The sequence below is a fragment of the Sprattus sprattus genome, assembly GCF_963457725.1.
Source record: "Sprattus sprattus genome assembly, chromosome: 13".
NCBI lineage: Eukaryota > Metazoa > Chordata > Actinopteri > Clupeiformes > Clupeidae > Sprattus > Sprattus sprattus.
In genome coordinates, this window is record NC_137911.1 from 21000884 (window position 1) to 21020883 (window position 20000).

At 41.7% G+C, this 20000-nt stretch overlaps 3 protein-coding genes across 3 annotated transcripts in view; all 3 read right to left on the reverse strand.

Moving 5' to 3' along the window:
- arhgef10 (Rho guanine nucleotide exchange factor (GEF) 10) overlaps nucleotides 1-2280 on the reverse strand; it is a 55489-nt gene extending 53209 nt beyond the window's left edge. Inside the window, exon 1 of the mRNA XM_080850317.1 lies at nucleotides 2165-2280. The gene's annotated coding sequence lies outside the window, so the exon portion shown is untranslated. The remainder of the gene's footprint in view (nucleotides 1-2164) is intronic.
- A 1482-nt stretch (nucleotides 2281-3762) lies between these two features.
- cln8 (CLN8 transmembrane ER and ERGIC protein) lies at nucleotides 3763-7890 on the reverse strand. The gene is made up of 3 exons (XM_080849662.1): nucleotides 7801-7890; nucleotides 6444-7060; nucleotides 3763-5935 (listed from the first exon to the last, which is right to left on the reverse strand). The coding sequence occupies exons 2-3, from the start codon at nucleotides 6990-6992 to the stop codon at nucleotides 5621-5623; spliced, it is 864 nt and encodes a 287-aa protein (XP_080705788.1). The 5' UTR covers nucleotides 6993-7060; nucleotides 7801-7890; the 3' UTR covers nucleotides 3763-5620.
- Nucleotides 7891-16420: 8530 nt separating this feature from the next.
- dlgap2a (discs, large homolog-associated protein 2a) overlaps nucleotides 16421-20000 on the reverse strand; it is a gene marked incomplete at its 3' end in the record, with an annotated part of 141233 nt that continues 137653 nt past the window's right edge. The window contains exons 13-14 of the mRNA XM_080850497.1: nucleotides 17001-17153; nucleotides 16421-16627 (exon numbers count right to left, since the gene is read on the reverse strand). Of these exons, the coding sequence (XP_080706623.1) occupies nucleotides 16421-16627; nucleotides 17001-17153 (360 nt within the window). The remainder of the gene's footprint in view (nucleotides 16628-17000; nucleotides 17154-20000) is intronic.

Genomic DNA, 20000 nt, shown 5'->3' on the forward strand with positions numbered 1-20000 from the left:
GACGGTGGTTCTGATTTGAAACATGAACTTCCAGTCCTTGGAGCGATGGCAAGTATGCCAGCCTTTTCAGCGATGCGCATTAGCATGTGTCCAGTGAACCAGCTCCCCCTGGGCTTCGCTTAATCTCCACATCCCAGGAGACATTTTTAGCCATGCCACAGTAGCTTGAGCGATTACCATATTACAATATAGTGTCGATACTCACTGATAGTGAACTGCTATCCAAGAATGTGACAACATTTTTGGAAACCAGTTGCCTCAAACCTCATTGGTGAATTATGTCAGACATGCAAAGGACATCCCCCTTTCACTAGATCAAAACAACAGTCTCACAACATGAGCAATCCCGACGTGACAGAACACCCAGTACTTATTCAGGGAGCAAGAGGGTTAAAATAAACCCACCCAAAAGAAGGTCCCTTCCCTTTTTTTTTGGAAGCCGATGTGGTGGGTGGACAACAGCATCCACATCAGTGCAGGCAGTGGATGAGCTCACACGATGAAGCACAACACCAGCTCAGCGCAAGCTCAGGCCACTTAAGAAGAGGGAGTTGTGGTGAGCCTTACCATCAAGCAAACAAAAGAAACAACAAATACCCACTTCCTTTATTTTTAGAAGTCATTATGCTGGGTGGAGGCCTCCTCTACACAGCCAAGTTTCCCAGCTATTTGTTAAGTAAATCACCGGTAGTGTGCACAACTCTCGTCTGCTCCAAGCTCTCCACAGGCGTGATGTAAAGTGAACTGGACAAGCATGGCGCTAGACAATACACAAGCAGATCAAAGTGCTCACCGTATCTGGCATATCTTTGGGGCTGCCTAACCCTCTGCATACAGATTCCTGAAAGCACGAGTCAATGAGCCAGACTACCTTGCAGCCTGAGTGAGGGCATGAAAGCAAGGTTATTCTCATTAATGAGCACATTCCAAAGATGCTCAGGCTCTGTAACAGTCAGGCCTTGAATTACGGGCACGACTAAGTTCATTCATGGCGCAGAAGTTAGATGTGAGAAAATGAATTCACACACACATTTCATCTCAGTAACGCTATCATGAAAAATTCCCACAAATAAAACAACACACTATAATTTGAAGGACTATGGGTAAACATATGTCCAACATGAGACAACGTCACTACACTTTAGTGCAACATTGTTTCGCTTTGTTGACATTGTCAGTTTACAGCATCTTTGCCAAGACTATCCCCTAAATGTTTAAGTGTTTTCCTAGTACCTTCAGTGACCACGGACAGTTAGAACTATGAATTATGAGTTAGCTCTGAACACTGCCATGCTCTGAGGAATGCGAGTTTAGAGGACTTAAAGACATGCACCTGTGCCCTTGAAATTAGCACACTTTACATTTTTAAAAGTTTTTCCAGTGACTGGATGTTGGCTACTTGGTGGCTGCAAAAACTAACACTCAGGTAAAATGTTTTCCCATATTAATAGACAGTTTGATCGGCGTTTTGACGGCTGTCATTTCAGATGTTGGGAACGACAACAAAATCACGGCAAAATATTTTTCGCAACTAACACAAATTATCTGGTTAACTCATATGCACATGATATTTCATAACAATTTAGAGACAGTCCATCTCATACTTCCCTTTTGCTTTATAGTTCTAAAACATTGACATGCCACAAAAGAAAGCTACGAGGTCATTACAATAGGCTAACGATACTTTATACGTTTGCTAAACGCATTTTAAAGAACAGCAAATATACGAGTTCACATTTTTCCTCCTCAAAGCCCATACGCCAAAAGTCAACATACTACTCGATTATGTAGAATATGCACATTAGTTTATGTCTGGAAAACGCTGATAAACTCCATGGGTTGGTTATTCCATTTGACAACATTGTTATTTAAACTTGGCCGTATGTCCCTCGCCACGTTGATGTATCAATGGAATCTTGCGAGCAAGCTGAACCTCAGTGTAGCCTAGTAGAAATGGCTCAGAAAACAATGTGGACACTCGTTTGTTTGCAGAGGGCAAGTAGGGGGGAACAAAAATCACACTCCAAGAATTATAGGTTCTACTACATTACATACCCGTAAACGAGTTCTTGCTCCCGATATTTTCACCTCAAAACTTTTGATAATCATCAAAATCCTAAGTTTGAAAAACAGCTGCGAACTTTCAAAGACATGATGAACTTACCATCTCCGAAATAACTTGAATATGCAGTGAACTTGCCAACACCTATCGTCCAAATGAAAACGAACTGTGTTATAGTCAACAACTGAATAGGAAAGAGGACGCATCTGGCGTTATTGCCTCTTTTCCATTTTTTCTTGGTGCAGCGTTTCCAGCCGTTCCCAACTGCAAGCTGATCCATCAACGTCCTCACCTCCTGCTGTATAGTCATTGGTGGAGACAGCTCATGGAGACCTGTAATTGGACAAAACGAACCTCAGTCACATTCCTTAAGTTTCTTGCTAGGAATGAAATACGCGAATCCATTCTGTACCACGTGACATTGTGAGGTGGCTCTTTGAACAGCTGTGCAATCATGAAGGAGGTCTTCGATGGGAATTTCTACGTACCGCAATTTTCAAAACTTTAGCCATTGTACTTTTACAGGAAATGAAAACAATGTAGAGATGACAACAAACAACAAAAACAAATAAAATAATTCAACAAATGCCCTATCCATTATGAGGGTTTCAGATCACTTCATCTCACATTTCAAATTTGATGGAAATCTACCAAATCCATTCCAGTTGATAATGGCTATTTTCCTTCAAAAGTGTCTCAGCATGGCACAACTTCTTCCACAGATTATAAACCTGGCAGACAACTGTTTTGTTGAATTTGACAGCCTTATGTGAATGATAAACATGCTTCATGGGGCCCTGTGTTATTCTCACCCATTGAGTCTCAGTAAATACTGATTATTATCAAACTTACTAAACAGCATCCTATGTATGAAAGGAATTTTCATTTTAAATTATTCTGTAAAACCTGAACAGCTTATCCTATACTAAAAACTGTATCATCATTTGATTCAGATACAAATTACACAAAGGAATCTAAAGGGGGGGGGGGGGGTAATCTGCTGTCCTTTTCAGTGTTTACTACCGCCTGGCACCATCTGATAGGAAGTAAAGAGGGAATTCGCTTTTTCATCTGACCCCTACCCAATTCCTAGGACAGACGGCCACTCAACACTTAACATAAGGCTTTACTGCCCACTAGTGGTTATAAAGCACTGCCTTGGTCGTTACAAATTCCAGAGTAAATGTTTGAGTCTCACCTAATATGATCATGTTGTCACACTAGGGTCAAAATCCACCCTGTGTTTAATTATACACGTCCATCAACATTTTGTTTAGTGTAGCACCGATATGTAGCCACTGAGAAATCATAGCTAATTGAATTAGCCATAGGCAGTAGGCTACAACAGCCCTGCTGTTACACAAATGAGGGAGATGTTTTATCTTTCTCTGGCCAGGTATCAACATGATCCTTCAGAGTGCTTCAGTAATCACATAAAGGAGTTCAGACACAATCTAGATGTTTAAAAAGTTAAGCTTTAATACTTTTGTTGATGTTCAGAAAGTTATTTCATCTGTATTGGTCTTGGAGGAGGGGGGGGGGGGGGGGCAATTGCCAATGTTTTTCCAACTGTTTAAACATTTACACTTTCAATGACACTCTTGCCAGAATAAAGCAATAATTACTTCCTTTTACCACAGCATGAACAAGGAATGAACCACAAATTTCCCAAGGGCATGAGGTGATTTGAATATGGATAAGGCACATTTATAAAAACCCAAACACAGATTAGAAACACAAGAAAATCCACAAAGCATAGTTTGGACAAAGGCCATTCTTAAAGAGGCAATCCACTCTCTTGTACCTGTGTCAGCCTAAATTTCCAATTTCCAAATAGCATCTAGCGCCTTCTAACAAATGAAAGGGGAACTGCCAATGACGGTAAAATGAAGAAGAGCATAAGGTTTGATTGGAGCATTTATTATTCCAAAAGGTATTTATCAGTTAAGGATGCAACAAAGGGAATAGTCTGGCAGTGTTAATACCTGTTAATATGCGACTTAACAATGTCTAACATCTGAAATGTTATCTGTGCAAGCAAAGTTCCTTCCCTTGGGTGAAAACACTGTCTTAAAACAGATCAAAGCAGAACAATGATTTATCTCCGCCTCATGACAAATTGAGGTAGTTTACAAGAAGAAAGACTACTACTGCTAGGGCCACTGTCATTAACATTTATTGACAGGTGCGAGAACTTCATGATAACAACAGACACATTATGCTTTTATTGCTAAATGCAGCCTCTTGTTAAACATTAGATGACCCTCATTGAGCACACAAATGTGAAATAGAGCCTTATGCTTAGATGTAGGCTCACTGCTGGGTCATGTATTACACTTGTTACAAAATGTACTTAATCTTTTCTCTTTCTGAATTATTGTTGTGAAGTTGTAAGTCACTAAATAATATCAGTTTGATATCTAAGTGACTTTGAATTACTTTCAAGCACACATATGTGGGTATTGAGTCTTTACAAAAGCCTATGTGACACTTCAAAACACTCCTGTGACACCATACTACACATGAGGTTGGTGAGAGCAGCCAGAAGTGTTTTAAGGGCTCATGAGGTCTCCCACTGCCACCCTTCTGTTAAATGTTCATTAAAAGATATGTATACGATGTCCGCTTACTTTAAGTAACACTGTCCACACATTTGAGAAGAAAAATGCTTACTTTGAATGATAATATAAAGTACTCTCATTCATGGTGAAATATGAACTTTGGAAAGCAACTGCACATTTGTGCCACATCACAACTGCAATCAGTGTAGTAATAATTTTTGAACTCGTTTAACAGTGCTTTTGAGTTAATATGAAATATGACAACATGATATTGGACTAATGGTGTGAATGTTTACATACCAAATATTTCACAAGTATTTGTGGTAATCTATTTTTTGACCAAAGTTGTCCAAAATGTGCCCAGTTTTCTGGGAAGAATGTGGACTTTTCACAAGTCGAGCCCCAAGGCTTGAATGTGTTCTAACTAGTCAACACTTTATTCTCCAACTGTTGACTCAAACACATTTATTTTAAAAGCCTAATGGATGCCAATGGCATTATTTTCCATGGTGTTTGGCACAAAACCTCACAAATATGACATACCTTCACTCATGACAACATAACATTGTAAAATGTAACAAATGGTTTGTTGAGCTATATGAATCTTATATAGCCAACAGACCAGCAAACGCAAAAATAATGGTAACCTAAAGACAATATGCTAACAATTTGTAAGGTTAATAGTGCTTTAGTTAAGAGACTAAATACAATTACCTCCTCCTACCTAACCAGCTTTAAAAAACACACACTTTTGTATAGCAACATTCTTAGTATAGCATTAGCCAAATACTCAAATATAAGTGGCTATAAATTTGATGATGACTTTTAACCTGAAAAATATTTTTAGGGCATCAGTCCACTTTGAACCATTTCAGTATTCTCAATACCATTCCAAAAGGGCAGTAGAACAAAAAAACATTCTAGTGACCCATGTGTGGCTAAATCTTAAAGCTTTTCTGTTTCTTCCTCTAGAGCCCCACCAGGAGCCTGTCACCTCTCAGCTTGTGTGCTGCTTAGGCCTTTCCATGGAAGGCCCGTTCTTTGGAACAGGCTTGTTGCTGAAGTTCCAGTCCACAGGGTTAAGCAGCTGCATGGTCTTCTTGTGGGTCCAGATGGGGTTGATGATGAAGGTGAGCAGGGCCAGGCCAGTGAAGAAGAGCAGACGCTGGGGCAGAGCCACGTGGATCTTCATCTCCCCCCAGTGGTTCCAGCTCACCCAGCACATGTAGTAGGTGAGCACCATGCGGCAGTGGAACATGTGGATCATCACCCACTGGTTGGCTCTCCAGAAGGAGGTTCGCGCCCAACCAGCCTGAAGAAATCAGACAGACAGACAGACAGAGAGAGAAAGAGAGAGAGAGAAATAATTATCCTTTATCTCTATTGACTAAAGCATGTACTTGAATGGCTTAAACACATTTCAGGGTAAACACAGAGTGACTGTTAGTCAGAGTAATTGCAGCATATATGTTCCATGCATGTGACACTAATCAGGCAGAACATTGAGAGTTCAAAAGTGGCACTGAAACTTCTGACATTTGCTTCACTTCCCTTTCAGAAGAACTAGGTTAGATAAAAACAGAATTTCCTCTTTTAGAGAAATCTTTTCTGAAAACACTTCAGAAACACATGCAAATGCTTTTCGAAGCATATAACCACAGACTGAAAAAAGAAAGTACCACAGGTGACTGTGAAGCTGTTAAGGTCAGCACAGATGCACATCAAAGCCAGAACAACATAAGAAGAACAGGGAATAAGGAGACTGCTCTAAATGTCCCCTATGCTACACCATACTGCCACAAAGCATGAACCATATTTACCTTTAGAAGCATCCAGGAGATACAAGTGAAGGGTGTGCTCATCTCCAGCAGCAGAGTGACCATGGGCAGAAAGTGGCCCAGCGAATCCCACACCACAGCCCCAGCGAACCCTGACAGGGCAAAGAAGTGGTGCACTGCCAGTGGCACATCAAAGTTGCCAAAGGCCACGCTGGAAGCGTGCAGAGCTACATTCTCAAAGAGGAAGAAGCCAGTGGCTGTCAGCACATTGAACCACGACCAATCCTCCTGTCCCCGTACCTTGTCCTTAAACAAAGCCGAATCCTCTGTCAGGGTGCGTAATCCCGCAACTGTGCTCTGGAGCCCAAATACCGCCCTTGTGGCTGCCAAGTCCCAGAAAACCTTCTCTTTGGTGGGCAGTGAGCGATAGGTTGAGCAGAGGGCAGATGACAGTAGGTGACACACGATGAAGACGGCAGAGTAGAAACCAAATCCTAGGCCAATGACCTGCAGACGCAGGCTCCAGTTGAAGTAGTCCATGCTCATGGAAAGGTTGGGGCTAGGGCTGGGGAGGTCTGGCTGGGATGCCATGGTGAACTTGCTCTCAGAAGCTAAAATGCTTGTGCTTTGATTTCTTTTTCAAAATGTTACCGCCCATCCTGAAAGACACATTTAGCATATTTATTAAAATTCATCATTCCTGAGATCAGCCAATTGAAGTTCACAAAGCGTACATGAGAACCCAACTTGTCCTGCTTCATATGCCTAACTGAAGCTTGAGTTTATTCAAAATACCTAATACAATAAGCCAAATATTCTTACAGTGTTTAATTCAATTAAATTTACATCAGGCGGCTGATAAATGCTACGGTGAAGTGACACCACCAGGACCTGATTAAAACAGATCTCACGATGCAGACATTTTTGTGTGCTTCACAACAATGTAACTTATCCAATTGCAGGGATGTATTAACTAATTTATCAATGTTGGTTACAATACATTATAAGAAATGATCTATACTTGCAAGATGTTAGAAGCCATTACGCAAAATACAACTTGTTAGCGCATGAGCAAAACAATGTTTCGGTAGAAATGTAACGCGGCGGTATAACTTTAAACAACAACGAAGAAGGATTTGCTATCTGGATTTCGTTTCTCGAAAGTGCCGTTGACCAACCACCGTGGTAACCGTGAAGAGATAGTGTTCAAAATAACAATACAGGGCATTTCATGCACTGTAATGATAGTTAGGCTAAATGATAGAGATACTATGCTAGTTGTTTAACGACGCTTTCGGGAACGCACCCTGTTCGACATTTGCTTTCACTGTGTTATAAAGAACGATACAGTACCATTATGCAGATATTATAAAAAAGAAAGGAAGCATGCATTACCCACTTTACGAGGATTCCTCTAAAGATAAAGGTCCATCTTTGATTACATTCCTTCAAGAGTAGGCTTGTTGAGTGGAGTCCGTGACCATATGACTTTAATTTTGATCATGTGGCCTGTCCCATGAGGAAATCCCGCCCCTTTCTGGTTAGTCTTTATGCTATTGGCTACAGCACATTCTTACGTCATTGTATCAATTCAAAGTGACAGCATATTGAAAGAATGGAGTTGCCACACACACACACGCAAACACGAACACAAACAATGAAGTCATAGCGTAACTATTCCGGATATCGGCCGCTTTGTTAAGAAATCGCTATACTATGTCTATTTATAGATTAACGTTAGGTGTAAACTTACCCAAACCAACGGTTTTCGAGAGAGATGTTTGTCCTTTTCAACTTGTACGACTCATTTAACACCGTAAGAAACCGTATTTCAAAATATTTCTGTTAATGTTTACGGTGACACGTTTTCGAGTAAGTTTTTAAATGAGTCGAATATCGTCACTCCCACTTTGTTCCACTTACCGCGTTGAATTCGTGATAATAAAATGCTTTTCCTCTTGCTTTGACATATCCTGGTTTAATTTCTGTACAAATGCCTTAGTCACAATATGTTTTGTCAAGAAAACGTTCATCTCAATAGTGTTATTTTAGTTTAATTAGGGTATTTTGTGGGCTTGCTTTGACCTGATTCAGTTGTAGGTGCAGTCTATTCACTTAAACCTGCACAAAACAAACATGGCGTGATTATGTATGTTATGTATTAAAAATTAAGACATCAATATAAGGGTATTGTAATTGTACTATTGTTAGTGGAAATACAAACATTTTATCTAATTCAACTTTGTTTTAGGTAAACTGTAAACGCAACTACGGAAGGCGAACTTCTTCCGTCCAATTTCTCTACTAGTGCCTTACATATTGACATGGGTCTAAACGACCAGAGTAATCGGATTTGATCTCTGTGAGCATCCGTACTTACATTATGTCATGGTATCTGTTTTGGCATTTGATATGACAGTTTAAAATGACAGTTAAAATTCATCTTGGAGAGAACTAATCCGACGGTACAACTTAAAGACCAAACGAAATATTCGTCGCGCCACTGAGTGTTCCACACTATTAGGTACACGCAAAAGTGCACTATAAAAAAACACTATTTCGCAAGCTTAAATTAGGTCTACAGAGTTAATTTTTTCCACAAGTAAAGCTTAAATGCCATATTTTTGTGGGCGATTACGTTTCTCTCCATTGGTGTCCGAAGTTGATCACGAGAGTGAATGTAAACATGACAACGAGGTATGGTGCCGATATTCGACGTGTGCCGATATTCGACTCCGTTCCGCTATAGAGAGAGAGAGAAAGAGAAAGAAGAGAGAGAAAGATAGAGAATGGATGAATGAATGAAAGGTGTAGCAAGCTTATGGTAAGCAGTATCTGTGAGGATGTTGTGTATCAACATGGGAATTAAATAAGAACTCAAATCTGAATCAATTCATTTTTTTCTTCCAAAAATTTAATTGCAGAAGTATTTACAACATATGACCCCAGCAATAAGTAACCAAACATAACTAAGAGGCCAACTCATGGAAATAAGTCCAACAAATATATCAAGAGGCTAAATTATGAAAAGAGGGACAACCAAAATACTTACAAGTTATTGTCTAGTGAGCAGCATGGCATAGTCCAAATGAAAGAAAAGCCAGGTTGTAAACAGAAATAAATAGATAAATATGTTTGTGCAATAAATAGATAAAAGAAATCTGAGTCAACAAATGACATTCAATAATGTGGTACAAAAAAGCAATGAAGCAACAAATCATACATTCAATATCATTATCTTGCATGCCATCATAACAGCTCATCAAAACAACCCGAACAAGAAATAAACTCAACAAAACCATGAGGAAGAGCAGAAAATTGTTCTGTTCAAATGAAGCAGATATCTATATATTTATTTATATATATATTTCTGTACAAATAATGAATATTTGGTATTATATTCATCCTTTATATTGATATGATATATATTTATATAATAATTGAAAATAGGTTTAGCTAGACAACTACATTTTATTTAGGTATCTTTTGTCCTCTAATTTCACATTCCAAGATCTGAGATAATTCTATCCAAATGACAGCTGATGATTTCTCCACATTAGGTCAAACATGTACGCCCTCTCTCTCTCTCTCTCTCTCTCTCTCTCTATCTCGCTCTCCTTCTTTTGGGGTTTTAAGGGTTTAAAAGATTAAAAGAAATGAACAGGAAAACAGAAATTATTCTAATTTAGATGCGTCAGCTTTAGCACCGTATGAAACACACACTGTATGTCTACCCAGGTGTAAAAATGACTATGGACATGGTCTTCTTAGGAGGAGGAGTGTGCCATAATGTGTCAACCAATTTAAAAAATAAATTCCTAATTTAACACGACAGTAAGAAGTTGTCACCTCCATGAGTTTGTGTGTTATGCTGTGCCTGACATAAAATAGCTTTGAGCTCAGCTTGTATGAGTGTTGCCCTGTGTCCCACACTCATACTGAACTTGAAACAGTGGTGCATTGTCTGAGTTAGCTCACTGGAGAGGCTGTTAATGTCCAGCTAGGGTCACTCGACCACAAGCAGTCACGCCACAGATGGTCAAAGCTCATTTTTTAGGTGAAACCACACAACTGAGGACATATAAACAGACACAGGGGTGAGTCAACGGAAAGTTCTGGAAATGCAGACTTAACATCACACAAGGAGTTAGTAATGGCATTATATGCATAATGCATCTAGAATAAAGTAGAGGAAGAGCATTGTATGGGAAGAACCAAGGCTCTATATCAGTCTGCTAACAGCCCTCTTACTACCTCACCATTACACACTTCCCAAAATCAAGAGTGGACATTGTATAGCCTGCTCAGTATGACACTCATATGTCTAATGTTCATTTTAATGGCTTATCTTGAAAACATACAGTTCTCTTGAAAAAAAAGACAATGAAATAATCTCCAGTGGCACATATTTCACATATTTCTATCCATCCTTCCAGTTGTATTCCCGGGCTCTTCAAAACATCTGAAGTTGTGTGTCTGTGTATGTGTATTTTTTCTCACACACGTACAGATGCAAAGCAATCAACAATTTCATGAAGGTGCTCAATTCTATAAAAATCTGTGCTGAAGACATGAAATTGGAGTTCAACCACACAATATAATTTTCCATCTGTCCTTCTCTCAACCATTTACAAAACACATGATGAAGGATGAAGGAAGCTGATTATCTTTTCAGACAAGCATGAGGAGACACACAGGAGGTTACTCGATTTGGCACCTACACCCTGGCCACCCCCGTTATTTTGCATATAGAGACACACACCTCGGTCATACATACATACACATATAGTCTGATGTCATACTGCAACATTAGAGTTTAACAGCTTTACTGACTCTAAACTCTTGGACTCTGGAGACTGTTACCACAACACTCCCACTCCCCCTAAAGTTTTTTAGGGCCTAAACCAACACTCTATTGTCTACAATAACAATCAAACGGAATGCCCATATACAAACCCGTTTCACAAATCCTCTACTCTCTGTATATGTCAGGGATACAACAGCTCTGATGGTAGCCAGGGGAGCCCATTGTTGTTTGGGCTGAATAACAAACAAACACACACTACGATTGCTTCGTTATGGCACTACATATGCATTAGCATTGTTCCTCCACTGTCACATTCTTTTTGAGGATTCAAATGGCCCATGTTATCAGCATATGCAAAACACACGTAAGCTAAAACCTAGCTAATATACTGCTGGCACATACTGTAAATTGGGCCCCAATACTGCATATTTAGATAACAACAGACAATGCATTACCACTACCTTGGCACAGGAGGAAATTACAACACATTTTGTATAGAATCTCTTTCAAACTTATTTCGGATGTGTTATTGCCTCCAACTGGTAAAACGCTGTTAGTGATGATGGTACTTCAGAATCGGGCTTTATTTCTCACAAGAAATAAATGACCTTGAAAAGTGGCCAGAGTAGTGGCACTGATTTGTTTGCCGGGGAAGGGACTGCGCAACAACTGCAATTTGTGGCCGATGTGTCTCATGTAATGCCAAGACATTGAAGAAACTGCATTGGAATCTAAGACTGGCTCTGATGTCAAATGAATGATGAGATCATCACTGATCCTCTTGATCGCTGACGACCTGCTATACCCTCCACCCATGGACATCCTTGTGTACGTCTCATTGCATTTATTTACCTCCAATCAGGACTACACCACAGACAACAAACTCTGAGTCTCAAGGACCAGAGGATCTGCATGACTTTCCATACCTCCCATTATTATAAAATACTCTATGACATATGAATATCTGCAGTGGAACACCAGAGGATTACTTCAGTTTCTTGATGTTGAGAATAAGGCACCTGGAGTGGCGTTCCATCGTTGCTATTCATATGAAAAAACCACAGGAGGGGAATGGACGGGGGAGAAAGGGAGAGGATGAGGGACACCTGGATTGTCTGATTTATGGATCATCAGTACTTTGATCTCGGCTAATCAATCAATATATCCTCTGTGCCTGATGTGCCTGCACGGAGGCGCTCGTTCATCTGAAGGCTGACAGAGGAGGTCTAAAGGTCTCAAAGCCGCAGCTCAGCATTAGACTGGGAAAGACTGTGATAAATTGCGTTTCTGAGTGGGCAGCAATTGGTTTTTCAAGCTCGTTTAAAATCAAAGGGCAGGCAATGGATTCTACGGGTCTTAAAATAATCAGACGTTTTCTTTTCTAACACGTCTCCCACCAGGGGGCACAATGTGTCTGTGACTTTGATTCACACTGATAAAGTTGAATTCTCAAACTAAAGAGACCGTTGTTAAAAAAAAAAGAGAGAAAATAGGCTGCAGCCTTCTTTTAGCTAAAAGCAAACTGACTTCAAGGGCAGGGCTGAAGGATAATTTTATCCACATACTTGAGCCACAGCCTCTCAGCTATGGCATACAAAAATGAAATCGAATACACTGAATGCAAGGGCCTAAGCCTACCCGGGGCAGTGATGTGTCACTGTAAGTTCTCATGGAAACGACGGCATAGAATCACACTCAGGCACAGCCCATATTCCCTCTCACTGAAATGGTCAAGTCGTGTCATTTAGACCGATCTAAAGGGAGGGAAAGTTCTCTCGGCAACATTAAAAAACCTTGTCCGAAACACCCTCAAACTACTCGGTCTGAATCTAGAGGGCTTCCTAGAGAGACCTACATTATGAGGTATATTTAAATGGTAAGATGGCAAACGATCTCAATCAAATAAAAATATAAAAGGGAAGATTTTTTAATCAGACAAAAAGGCGATACTGATCTGTCATTTCTCATCCAACAACTGTTCCAGCTCTCATAAATGTATGAAATGTCTATCAACATGGAAGGTGAATATTAGTGCACACTAATCCAAATGCTAGTAGATGGCATCGCATGGCATCTCAACGAAGCTCCAGCCCCTGCCGTGGGACCCATGTTTGCCATATTTGACTCCAAAAGCCCTGAAATATTGATAAAATTGGCACAAAACCTTAATGTTGTTGCAATGACTTCACACTACTGCAATGAGAAACAGTTAAGCATACAGCTTCAAAATACCCAGAAGCTGGTGCTGTTCCCCTCGACTTGTCAAGATTGTAGAATACATCTCAGTAGGGCACTGCTGACATGACAGGGGTTGTTTTAGGAGTGTGGGGGTGGTATGTGTGTGTGTGAGTGTGTGTGTATGTGTGTGTGTGTGTTTGTGTGTGAGAGTGTGTGTGTGTGTGTGTGTGTGTGTGTGTGTGAGTGTGAGTGTGTGTGTATGTGTGTGTGTGTGTGTGGGGGGGGGGGGGGGGTGGAAGGGTTGCTTGCTGTTAAGCAGTGAAGAGGACAAATAGGGTAGAGGAAATGGCTCAGAGGCACAGTGAACCCACGGTCACCTTGCCCTCTAGTCTTAAGAAGCAGCCCTTACTGATGCCATCAGCAGCCCACAGACAGCAGACCTGAATCACACGACGGCTCCCACTGAAACAGAGTAGATCGGCCTGCTCTGAATGCCCCTCAGCGGCCAGACAAAGCGAAAACAAATACCATTTCCTACAGGCCAAGTCAAGGAAGATTTCTAAACAAGAGCAGCATGATTTCGGTTAATGCGAATGGCTACACATTGAACGCAGATAGAAATTACTCCTTTGCTTCCATTCCAACCACTGAATGGAGCATCCCTGCAACACTTTTCTGGTGTGCAAATACTGATCAGTTTGATAGATCTTGGAAATTAATTTCGGAAAATTTGTTATCCTCAACACAGGGCAAGTCTACATTTAGCCAGTCAAAACAAACAACATAATTAACACACATACTCACAATGCATGCCTGTATATGAATAGCGTCATCTGGTCTAGCTATGTCACCTATAACTATCTATCTCCAGCTATCCACCCTGCTGTCTCTCTCTACACCTCTGTAACATTAACACAGAACTGTCTTTTAATGGGAACTGCATATCCGGCATGTTTGCTGTTGAATATGCTTCAAGTGGCAAGTCTAACCTGGCTGCCAGTATGCTCCATTGCATAAATATTGTGCAATAGGGATCACTGAAAGTGTCAGGGAACGATCCAACACTTGTCTACTTTAAATACACAATGGCTTTTTGCTAAAGAAATTAGTTTAGCAGCTTCCAGATTAGTTACCCAACCTGACCTCTTAGCGGGTCTAACAGTACAGCTGTGGAAAACACATAGCCTCAGGGCACATATATATGCAGCAGCTTCCTGTGATGTGCATATGCCAGTGTTTGCATTCAAAGAAACATGTCATGATTTCTTCCAGGTCTGTTGAGCATAATAACTACATTAGATGGCACAAACCTCCATTCCAGCAACAGTCCAGCAATATTCTATGTGGGAATCATCCTAGATGTCAGATGCTGAATAAAGTTTTTAGTGCCTACAGTGGGATTATGTACGGATGCCACCCTAGACTGAACTGCAAAATCTAAAGGAGATAACTCTGATATATGTGTAATAATATTGTGCATTGTCACTGAGATATCTCATACTAGTTGATATCCAAGCGAACGCTAACACCCCTGTTTGGTTTGGGGTACTATATAGTATTGAAGAGAAGTGCACCTCTATTGTTAAATTTGTTCATAGTTACTGACCACTTCTGTTACACTGTATGTTTGAATCCTTCGTCTTGATTTGAGGCAAGTGTTTCAGGTGACATTCAGAGGCAGGACAGTAATCAAATAAAGTCATATACACCTTGCAATTCAATTGCAACAATATCATTGTGAACTTCAGTACATACATTTCCCTTGGAAATACGAACGTGAGTATCATTAGAGAAGAGGAAAAGTGCAAAAATGCATTTTTTTTTTTACACATTTTTGAATTCAGTATCTAAGCAAACACCATCCAAAAACCTTTTGTTGTTGTTGTTGTCCTTAGAATGATATGAATCCTTTGTAATGAAATGACGTATGAAATAGTACAAAACCAAGGAGACATTGGCACAGTACCTGCATGTGTTCTGCTTCAAGCACACATCATTAAATGTACATCTTTTTTCAGATTCAGAATTATACGTTATGGCACAAGTTGTTGGGTGTGGTGCAGCTATATTCTGTTCCTATCTACCAGAAGCATTGGCTGCTTAAGTGACAGTGAATGGGGAATATGGCCGACCTTCCCAACATTTGAAACACCAGGGCTAACAGAGGGTAGCCAATGAGTTTTCAGAAGAAATGACTGCCTCCGATTGGCCTAAAGCTATGGCACAACATGCACAATTGAGGTATTTTTAAGCGTTGGCACTTTCAAATGATGTTCTCCCCACTCCATTGGATGTCCACAACTTGCTCTGTGTTCACAATGAACAAAAAAAAAAAACTCTGAAAATGTACTGAACATCTAAACATTAAAATCTAAAAAAGGACTTAATGTGTGGGAGGGGTTGGGTATAATGTAACTGCTTCTCTGATCTCAATACCTTGGCAAAAACCTAGGAGTCATAACTTCTGAGACCCTTAGACTTCCCCTCACCACCACCCCCACCACCTAAATTGGGCATCCAGCTGATTGGTTTTTCAGAGACCACGGTTGCTGGTGGATTTCAAAGCTGCACTTTGTAAATTGCACTTTGCAAATGCTGACCTAAAAGGATGTACCTGTGCAGTTTCTAGAGGAAAGCTTCCAAGAAAAGCTTCCAGCAACCAAACAACCTCCCATACCATACTTTGAGCCAGTGATTTTTCTTAAATTATCCTCGAGGGAAATGTTACCCCTAAAATAACTATCAGCTATGGCATATTTAATATTATATCTGAAGATGGACCATATAAACAGAATGTGCTGGATGGAGGGGAGGAAGAGGAGCAGAAACAGTGAGAGTAGCCAGAAATAAAGACATGGAGGCTGGCATGAGAGAAGCGGAGAGCTAACCAGAGTGCCACAGATGGGGGGGGGGGGGGGGGGGCGGCTTGTGATAGAGTGTGTGGAGAGATGCCATCCTCAGCCTCCCCTCCTGCCGTCCGGTCTGCCTGCTCCCTAAGCCCTTCCCCCCCACCCTCCTCTTCATCCCCCAGCTCTCAGAGTCGTGTCTGGGCCTCTGGGATGTAGATCTCGATGCTGTCCGCCCGTTCCGACACCGAGTTCTGCCGGAAGGACGCCGCCCGTTTGGCCGCCATGAGCCGGCGGCGTGCCTCCTGCCGGGCCCGGTCGGGCAGGTCCAGGGACTTCTCTCGCGTTACCCCGCTCCGCGCTCGCAGAATCTTCTTTGGTACAGGAGGTGGCAACTGCTTCTACCCGCAAAAGAAAAGAAATGGAGGGAGGGAATGGCAGTCGTAGGGAGAAAGTGAATTAGAGTGGGAAAGAAGGAGGAGGAGGAGAAGAGAGAGAGAGAGAGAGAGAGAGAGAATGAAGGAGAACAATCAAGTGAGATGAAGAGAGGGACAAAGGAACACAGAAAACAGAGACAATGGAAACAGAGCAGAAAACAAGGCTTCAAAATGAATGCATCACAGATTCTGTATAAAACTGCAATGTTGTTTTTCTATTAAATAGACCAGTGCAGGGTATACTGTCAACAATTCCTCCACCAGCCACTGAACACAGACACTGAAATGGTGATAGGCATGAACTTTGGTTTACCCAGTCTTCAGCACACACCTTCTTCTCTGGGCTCTCGATGGGCCTCCAGTCGTTGCTCTTGATCCGCTGGAGCTCGTCGAACTTGGAGGTGACGTCGTCGATGGAGAGTTGAAGGAGGTCCCAGAATCCGGCCAGGTCCTGAGAGGTTGGTCTGGGCATGGCACTGGGGTCCTGAGGCAAAACGTCCACACAACTGTCAGAACCTTGTATTCCACACAGCAATGATACACTGAATATCAACATCACACGGACAATTTGGGATCGCCTTCGTTTAAGGTTTCAAGGTTAGCAGTTCAGCATGCAAGGAGAAAATGTGTTGACAACCATGCTCACTGTAAATGTTTAAACAATACCAAATACCATGTTCTCCAAATTAGACAGAACCAGACAACAAGAGATTAGAGGACATTGCTAGTAGAGCTTGGTGTACACAGTGGCTTAATACACTAAATACATACTTTACTAAATAAAAAATACATGGGTTTAAAGAGAAAAGCATGAATTCAATGTGAGAAGTGTATGTGTGTATGTGTGTGTGTGTGTGTGTGTGTGTGTGTGTGTGTGTGTGTGTGTGTGTGTCTCTATGTTATGAAACTCCCTGCTGTCTTACATCTCTGTCTTCTCCCACTAGGTGGCCCCATCAGCTACTTAACGAGAACAAACGCAGACTGAATGAATATTGTCGATTCAAATCACCTCCCGTTGCCAACTCTTTGAGGATTGAAGGTCACTTTCCCACAGATGAATTGTAAGTTAAGCTCTTATTCTATGAAACACACATTGAGGTCACCAGGAGGGGTTGGCCGAGCTCCATACAAAATTCACACTTTTTCTTTTTTTAACAAAGCTTGATTCCCAGGACTTCATGGGATATTTCACAAGTTTGATGTAGACTCATTCAAAGATGACAGGGATCCTTTGGTCAGCAGATGTACATATCAGACAAAACAAGCACGCCGAGCCATGTCGCTATCTCTCGTGGGCTACTCTCTTTGGTATGCAGAGTGTCAGCCTTGCAGCAGCTCCAGCCTATTTACCACTTCATTATTTCTCCATCTTATCTGCGGCACGTATGGTGATGCGGCAATGATCAACAACAGTCGCAGCGAATTAGGGATGGAAAGAGGGAGAGATAGAGAGTCAGAGCAGAGAGAGAGAGAGAGAGAGCGAGAAGAGGCAGAGAAAAAGATAGGGAAGGGCAGTCAGGTTGGATACACTGCTTAGAATGCACAGCACAAAAGGCCCTGCCCGACAGGCGATTCGAGAACCGAGACAGCGGCAAGTTTGGGGAACTGATCACGCCGCTGCAACTGAATACCTCTGGCGCCTCTGGAGCATTCTCATTCATAAGCGGCACCCAAACCTTTACCAAAGGACCATCATGTACGATCTGAGGAGAGTTCTGGGGCAACTGGCTGAGCGAAATAGATACGGGAGAGCGAGCGGCAAATACTGATGGGAGGACAGGAGAGGGTGTGAAGTGACTGACCTCTCAGTGGGGAAACGGAGGAAAAAGTAAAACTGCACCAGCATATAGGTTAAGGGACACTGTGTGTCCTGCGGTCATGTACCCCCTGGGGCTCTCCAAGTACTCTCCATAGTCTGAACAGTGGGCAGTGGAGCTGTTATCGAGAGCGCGCATTAGCATAAAACCCCATTTTGAGGTGAGCATGACGTGATTCCTGCAGTGGAAGTATCATTTGGCCGGCGCAGACAAATAAATATGGGAGCTTTGATGGGTCTATTGTTCCAGGAGCCACTCCATCCACACAGCCTGGGAAAGTGCCACCGTGTGGGACTTTCATTAAATCACACGTTCGAATGCTGAACACAAACTCTCTAAACAGTGCTCTATGAATAGAGGACGGCCTTTATGAGAATTTGAAAATTGATTTATTTATTTATTTTGTGCATTTGAAATATTATTCATGGGCACAATATAAACATTTTAGTGGCCGCTCCACCTGTATTAGATGTGATAACACTTAAGACCTTACAGACTCCCCTTCTCAGTCCCCGCAGCCCCTGTGACCTGCCTCATCTAGTATGTTGGGGGTTTGTACAGTTTGGCTAGCTGAAGCACTAATGCTTCGGCAGCTTTTTTGGCAGCTGGCCTGAATGCATGTGAATGTCTGTGAAAAGTAAGTTGCCAACACTGTGAGCAGTCATGGAGATTATGGCCCCTGGCCTGTTAACCACTGCCTGGGCCAGTCCTCCCTGCTCAAAGACCTCTCTGCCTCGGAGGCTGCGGGCTATAGGAGTGACCCCTGACCTTTCTGTTCTCTGTGACATAAGCTGACGCTCCCTCTTAGCTCTGACAGCTCCTGCTGACATCCTCAAGAATGCTGGGTAAAATTTAAGCTACAACGCTGTCAGCACTGGGCTTAATCCCCCAGGCACCTCTGGAGAGTTCAAATACATATACTTTGAGAGAACAAGTTAGTGTATGTGAGTGTGTGTGTGTGTGTGTGTGTGTGTGTGTGTGTGTGTCTGTGTATGTCTGTGTGAATGAGTTTGTGGGGAGGTGTGTGTCTGTGTTTATGTGTGTGTGTGTGTTGAGTATGTGTATGTGTCCGCGTGAGTGAGTGTGAATGTGAATATGTGTGTGAGACAGAGAGAGAAAGAGAGGGTGAGAGAGATGGAGTGTAAGAGTGAAAGTGTACAAAAGAAACAACTGGTAAAAGTTGGCTGTCTTGGATTTCTCTAAGAGAAAAAAAAACGGATGACAGCCCGAGGCAAACATAATTAGACAACTTCCTAAGCCTCTTATTTGCCAACGTCACTTTTTGAAATAGACCGAAATCCGTGTTTTGAAAGTGTTTGCAATGTTATTCACAGGCGCCTTTGTGAAGAGAGGAGATTCACAAGCTCTGAGACCCCACGCATTATGTAAGATTTCCAGACGAAGGCGTCTCTTTGGAGTTCAAAAAGGAAAAGCCAGGAGAACTCATTTTAAGTGTTTATGTTCACAGACTACGTGACCCATGCACTTTCAAGCCTATTTGAACAAGCATTTTT